Raw genomic sequence first — 7174 nt, 5'->3', positions numbered from 1 at the left:
CCCCATTATTGTGTGTCATACATTTTTTGTCGTCGTGGCTGCACCCACCTCCTTCCTACCAAGAGACAGAACACGAGTCATAGTCACGCCAATGTTACAGATATCACAGGGGGAATTTTCTACCCCAGGAACAAATTTAAGCCCTTAGGCAAACCACAACAAATCGTGTAACAAAGCTGGTAGGTCGGATTCAGCCTTAAATCTATAATAATTTTACAAGTAATGTTAAAAAAAAAAAAAAAAAAAGGTTAAGGATTCCCACTCCTGAGGTCAATTTTGTCAGCACTTGAATGTTTCTCATGTAAGTGTGGTTTTTCCAGGAGCGTCATTATTTTCCTCGACTTCCGAAGCTTTTTGGCACCTCCTTAACATTTGTCTTACGTATTACACCCTGGTATTCTCCTATGGATTATTTTGAGATTCTGAAGGCGAAAAAGTTCTTATATCACAGAATAAAAATTTGCACCATACACAGAAATAACCTGGTAAGGAAGAGCTGCTAAAGACCATCCTAATCCATTAAATAATGCTCGTATTTAAAGTGGCATCTGCAGTTTTGTAGACACCCTTTCTTTGTGATTTATTTTCACAATACATCTTAGCATTCTCTTGCATGAAAAGTACTTCATTTTAATATTGACTAAGTTTGTATTAGTGACACACGGGAGGACATTAACTTGTACTGCTAAGAGTAAATTGCCAAGGTAGAAGTGTTATGAAATTTCCAAAGCCACATAGAATACTGCCCAGTGGCCCCAGGTGAGACCCGGCAAGACTAGTGCGACCCAGTGCCAACCACGCCTGCCTCATCCACTGGCCACACATACAGGAGGGAAAAACGTGCCTGACGAAGAAAGTAACTGTTGCTGGACTGGGTGTGGCTATGGAAGGTGTAAGGAGCAGACAGTGAAGGCAGGTGTGGGATGCAGGGCTGGTGCAGGTGTGGTGTTGGGGCTGGTGAGCACTGGGCTGGGGCAGGACATGGCCTTGACACACCTTCAGGAAATCTTAGTCAAGGAGCGATTGACAGCATCAGCGCCCACACTGCAGGCAAAGAGGCTGAGGTAGGCCTGCCGATACTCCGAGGACATGACCACATAGATAATGGGGTTGATGCAGGTGGTTAGGTAGACCAGCAGCAAACCCAAGATGTTCAACACAGGGTCGTCATCCTTGCTGAATGTCTTCACCAGCGTGATGGGCAGGTAACACACCACAAAGGACAAGAAGATCACCAGAATCATCTTCAGGAGCCGCTGGTCCTTTGGACTTAGTGCAGTCTGCCGTGTCAGGAGTGATCCCCTCCGAGCCCTGCGGAATGTCCCACGCAACTGTGAAAATGCCCCCTTTGCCGATTCATTTGACTGCTGCCGCCCCGTCTCACCTGTTGCATCAGAGGCGGGTGAGTCTTGGGTATTTGTTGGACATATTCTGATGGGGGAAGACACCACCCCTTCCTCCCTTGAGGGATGGCCGGACAGCCCATTGACCTCAGGCCTAAGCACCGTGACGCTCACCCCTGGGGAAGGTGACTGGCCTCTCCCATCACTGTGACCACTGGGTGGGTGGGTGGGAGTGGCACCACCCTCCAGGACTTCCACACTGACGGAGCTGGTGTTGGAGGTGAGCTTTACCTGTGTCTCCACCTGCACAGTCTCACTCAGTGTATGCACCCGTGACTCACCACCCTCATGTGGATCTTTCCTGTCCCTCTCTTCTCCCACACCCAACTTTCCACCTTCTTCCTGCTTAGTGCTGCCTTTCTGTTTGTTTTGTTTGCTATTCACTCTCATGATGCTTTGATCACTGTTGTGGCTTCGTTTGTCTGCACGGTGCACGATACAGAAAATCCTTGCATAACAGACACAGATGGCCACACACGGAAGCATGAATGCAAACACGAAGAGGAATGACTTAGGCGAGTATCCATCACTGTCCGGCAGAATGGTGCACGAGCCGATGGTGGGGTCCAAGCCAAAGGTCCCCCACACTTTCAGGGCTGTGGGCACCAGGGTTCCAAAGGCACCTACCCATGTGGACACAACCATCACTGCCAGCAGCGTCTGCGTGTACAGCCTGAGGAAAAATAGGGGTGGTGAGAGGTGATGACAGTGGAGGTAATGATTGACAGTTATAGTGCTGCTAACAGTAGTTGTGACTACAGGTTCATCTGAACACGAATGGAGTGGATTGCAGGAGGAATGTGCCCTTCTCTTGTAGTCTTTTCGGAATAGGGACATTTATGTAACTAGGGAGCACGGCTGTCTTGTAATATCGGTGCCATCGCATGAAGGCTTCCCTTACCAGCACCAGATACAGATATAAAAACCGTGCAACAGTATCAGTGACATTACTCATGAACATGTTCTGAAGTGTTAGGGTAAAGGAAGGCCTGAGTCCTGAGGGTAATGAACTGGTTCCTAACACTCTGGGCTAGACAAGCTCCCACTAGCGACTACAAGTATCTGGCCTTAGCAAAAGTGAAATAGGAGAGTCACCCCTAAAGACTAAGGTGGAAGACCCGTTTTCTAAGTGACTGGAGATACTGTATTTTTCTTTTCCTAAGCACATCTACTTTAGTAATCTAGTGACGTACAGTACACTTCATAATTCTCTAGTATGGTACTGATACAAACCAAGTTGATTCTGAAACGAGAAAACTACCATACTAGAGAAGGGTAAGGTGTAATATGCAAAATAAATCGCCAAGGCCAAGGATAAGATGGAGAGATGGAGTAGAGAGGTATATAAGAGAGGAGGCTGTGAGCTGGGACCAGGGCAATGAAAAGGCGGGGGACAGGGTTGACATGGAGGCGATTTGTTTGTGGCCACCCCTTAAGGGATTAAGGCGTCCGGCAATAGATATATAGATAGAAGGGTAAGGTGTAATATGCAAAACAAATCGCTAAGGAAGAGGTGTTACGAAGCCTCCTATATGCCAGCTAGAATACGACCCAAAAGCAAAACAAAGGCAGGAGAAAAACATCGTAAGACAAAAATAATCATCATAATATACGTCACCATATTACGTCACCTGTCAGACCAACACACACACACACACACACACACACACACACACACACACACACACACACACACACACACACACACACACACACACACACACACACACACACACACACACACACACACACACACACTCTCTCTCTCTCTCTCTCTCTCTCTCTCTCTCTCTCTCTCTCTCTCTCTCTCTCTCTCTCTCAAAACACCTATCCAGGTCAGTGTTGTCTTATACTTAGTGGAAAACAACCCCCCCCCCTCTCTCTCTCTTCCTGCAGAGATTAGTCATTATAAACTGTTTCCTGCTGAGATCAGTCATTATAAACTGTTTCCTGCTGATTTTTGTCATTATAAACTGTTTCCTGCTGAGATTAGTCATTATAAACTGTTTCCTTCTGAGATTAGTCATTATAAACTGTTTCCTGCTGAGATTAGTCATTATAAACAGGTGAGGGTGTCAGTGATGGGAGTGGTCTTTGTTATACTGTTCTAGCCTAATTGGAGAGGGTCGCCTTCACATGGTGGCATTGATGTAGCAGGGGGGGAGTCCTCTGCCTAGTTATTCACACGTCCCTCAACTCTCTCCCTATCCCCCGAAAGGACGATGGTGTACGGCAGGGGATGGGTGAGTTAAGCTACACTCCACCGCTTCACGTATATATAACAACAACAGCAACAACAACAACTTGTGTTCGTATTCTTGTCTGTTAAGGAAGCTCCCTAACACTTCTTCCTTGGCGATTTATTATTGGATATGGCTGGTTAACATCCTTCTGTGCGTTATTTATGAAGAGTATGGCGATGTTGGAAGGACTTACGTAACACAGAAGAGGACAGTCAGGTGTAATGAACAAAATAAATCGCTTAGGAAAACTCACTCTAGTGCCTTAATACTGCACCTAACTCACTCTAGTGCCTTAATACTGCACCTAACTCACTCTAGTGCCTTAATACTGCACCTAACTCACTGCCTTAATACTGCACCTAACTCACTGCCTTAATACTGCACCTAACTCACTGCCTTAATACTGCACCTAACTCACTCTAGTGCCTTAATACTGCACCTAACTCACTCTAGTGCCTTAATACTGCACCTAACTCACTCTAGTGCCTTAATACTGCACCTAACTCACTCTAGTGCCTTAATACTGCACCTAACTCACTGCCTTAATACTGCACCTAACTCACTGCCTTAATACTGCACCTAACTCACTGCCTTAATACTGCACCTAACTCACTGCCTTAATACTGCACCTAACTCACTGCCTTAATACTGCACCTAACTCACTGCCTTAATACTGCACCTAACTCACTCTAGTGCCTTAATACTGCACCTAACTCACTGCCTTAATACTGCACCTAACTCACTCTAGTGCCTTAATACTGCACCTAACTCACTCTAGTGCCTTAATACTGCACCTAACTCACTGCCTTAATACTGCACCTAACTCACTGCCTTAATACTGCACCTAACTCACTGCCTTAATACTGCACCTAACTCATTGCCTTAATACTGCACCTAACTCACTCTAGTGCCTTAATACTGCACCTAACTCACTCTAGTGCCTTAATACTGCACCTAACTCACTCTAGTGCCTTAATACTGCACCTAACTCACTCTAGTGCCTTAATACTGCACCTAACTCACTCTAGTGCCTTAATACTGCACCTAACTCACTCTAGTGCCTTAATACTGCACCTAACTCACTCTGGTGCCTTAATACTGCACCTAACTCACTGCCTTAATACTGCACCTAACTCACTGCCTTAATACTGCACCTAACTCACTGCCTTAACACTGCACCTAACTCACTCTAGTGCCTTAATACTGCACCTAACTCACTGCCTTAATACTGCACCTAACTCACTGCCTTAATACTGCACCTAACTCACTGCCTTAATACTGCACCTAACTCACTCTAGTGCCTTAATACTGCACCTAACTCACTCTAGTGCCTTAATACTGCACCTAACTCACTGCCTTAATACTGCACCTAACTCACTGCCTTAATACTGCACCTAACTCACTCTGGTGCCTTAATACTGCACCTAACTCACTCTGGTGCCTAAATACTGCACCTAACTCACTCTGGTGCCTTAATACTGCACCTAACTCACTGCCTTAATACTGCACCTAACTCACTGCCTTAATACTGCACCTAACTCACTCTGGTGCCTTAATACTGCACCTAACTCACTGCCTTAATACTGCACCTAACTCACTCTAGTGCCTTAATACTGCACCTAACTCACTCTAGTGCCTTAATACTGCACCTAACTCACTCTAGTGCCTTAATACTGCACCTAACTCACTCTAGTGCCTTAATACTGCACCTAACTCACTGCCTTAATACTGCACCTAACTCACTCTAGTGCCTTAATACTGCACCTAACTCACTCTAGTGCCTTAATACTGCACCTAACTCACTCTAGTGCCTTAATACTGCACCTAACTCACTCTAGTGCCTTAATACTGCACCTAACTCACTCTAGTCCCTTAATACTGCACCTAACTCACTGCCTTAATACTGCACCTAACTCACTCTAGTGCCTTAATACTGCACCTAACTCACTCTAGTGCCTTAATACTGCACCTAACTCACTCTTGTGCCTTAATACTGCACCTAACTCACTCTGGTGCCTTAATACTGCACCTAACTCACTGCCTTAATACTGCACCTAACTCACTGCCTTAATACTGCACCTAACTCACTGCCTTAATACTGCACCTAACTCACTGCCTTAATACTGCACCTAACTCACTCTAGTGCCTTAATACTGCACCTAACTCACTGCCTTAATACTGCACCTAACTCACTGCCTTAATACTGCACCTAACTCACTCTAGTGCCTTAATACTGCACCTAACTCACTGTTAATACTGCACCTAACTCACTGCCTTAATACTGCACCTAACTCACTCTAGTGCCTTAATACTGCACCTAACTCACTCTAGTGCCTTAATACTGCACCTAACTCACTGCCTTAATACTGCACCTAACTCACTCTAGTGCCTTAATACTGCACCTAACTCACTCTAGTGCCTTAATACTGCACCTAACTCACTCTAGTGCCTTAATACTGCACCTAACTCACTCTAGTGCCTTAATACTGCACCTAACTCACTCTAGTGCCTTAATACTGCACCTAACTCACTCTAGTGCCTTAATACTGCACCTAACTCACTCTAGTGCCTTAATACTGCACCTAACTCACTCTAGTGCCTTAATACTGCACCTAACTCACTCTAGTGCCTTAATACTTCACCTAACTCACTCTAGTGCCTTAATACTTCACCTAACTCACTCTAGTGCCTTAATACTGCACCTAACTCACTCTAGTGCCTTAATACTGCACCTAACTCACTCTAGTGCCTTAATACTGCACCTAACTCACTCTAGTGCCTTAATACTGCACCTAACTCATTCTAGTCCCTTACGTGAATAAAGAAAAAAGTTAATGGTAGTAGGGATAATTAAATAAAACGTCCTCGGGCTGATGGAGTTAAAGAAAAGCTTTGAACCTAATGTTTTCTTTTGATGTTGTTGTTGTTGTGGCTACAGGTTCATCTGGGCGTACACGCGGTGGGCTGCAGGCTTCAGTTTCCCTTTTTCCACACCCCACCACCCACCTTTCAGATGATAGGAGGGACACTGAGGGGTGTTTGTATAATTGGGTAGTCCCTCCGTTCGTTCGTATCGGTGCCACCACGTGAAGGCGTCCTCTCCAGCACCAGGTCCTCTGCAACAGGGCAGGTTGTGACTAATGTAACTAATCTACGAGACAAAAGGAATAGGAAATCAATAAAACAAATGTTCGCCCTTACTAACCTGTGATAGAGGCTCGGGTGTGCGATCATGACGTATCTGTTGATGGTGATGGCCAGGACGGTAAAGACGGACACGGCCACCAGTCCGTAGCGAAGGAAGGGGAACAGCATGCACAGGAAGCCCGTGTGTACCCAGGCGCGGTGCACGAACAGCGAGGCGGCCAGGGGCAGGTTGAACACTCCCAGCATCAGGTCTGACAGGGTTAAGTTGACGATGAACACAGCTGTGGCGTTGTGCACCTGGAGAGACGGAGAGACAAAGCTAAGAGTTAGATGGAGTGAGAGACAGTTAGATGGAGTGAGAGACAGTTAGATAGAGTGAGA

General features: G+C 45.8%; 1 protein-coding gene across 1 annotated transcript in view; it reads right to left on the bottom strand.

Moving 5' to 3' along the window:
- Positions 1-998: 998 nt before the first annotated feature.
- Positions 999-7174, bottom strand: part of LOC145413243 (G-protein coupled receptor moody-like) — a 34891-nt gene continuing 28715 nt past the window's right edge. Inside the window, exons 3-5 of the mRNA XM_080282974.1 lie at positions 6852-7090; positions 1750-2076; positions 999-1704 (exon numbers count right to left, since the gene is read on the bottom strand). Of these exons, the coding sequence (XP_080139100.1) occupies positions 999-1704; positions 1750-2076; positions 6852-7090 (1272 nt within the window). The remainder of the gene's footprint in view (positions 1705-1749; positions 2077-6851; positions 7091-7174) is intronic.

The sequence above is a fragment of the Coenobita brevimanus genome, chromosome 95, assembly GCF_032717465.1.
Source record: "Coenobita brevimanus isolate Jiangsu-jjx chromosome 95, ASM3271746v2, whole genome shotgun sequence".
Taxonomy (NCBI): Eukaryota; Metazoa; Arthropoda; class Malacostraca; order Decapoda; family Coenobitidae; genus Coenobita; species Coenobita brevimanus.
This window is presented reverse-complemented; position numbering and strand designations above follow the sequence as displayed.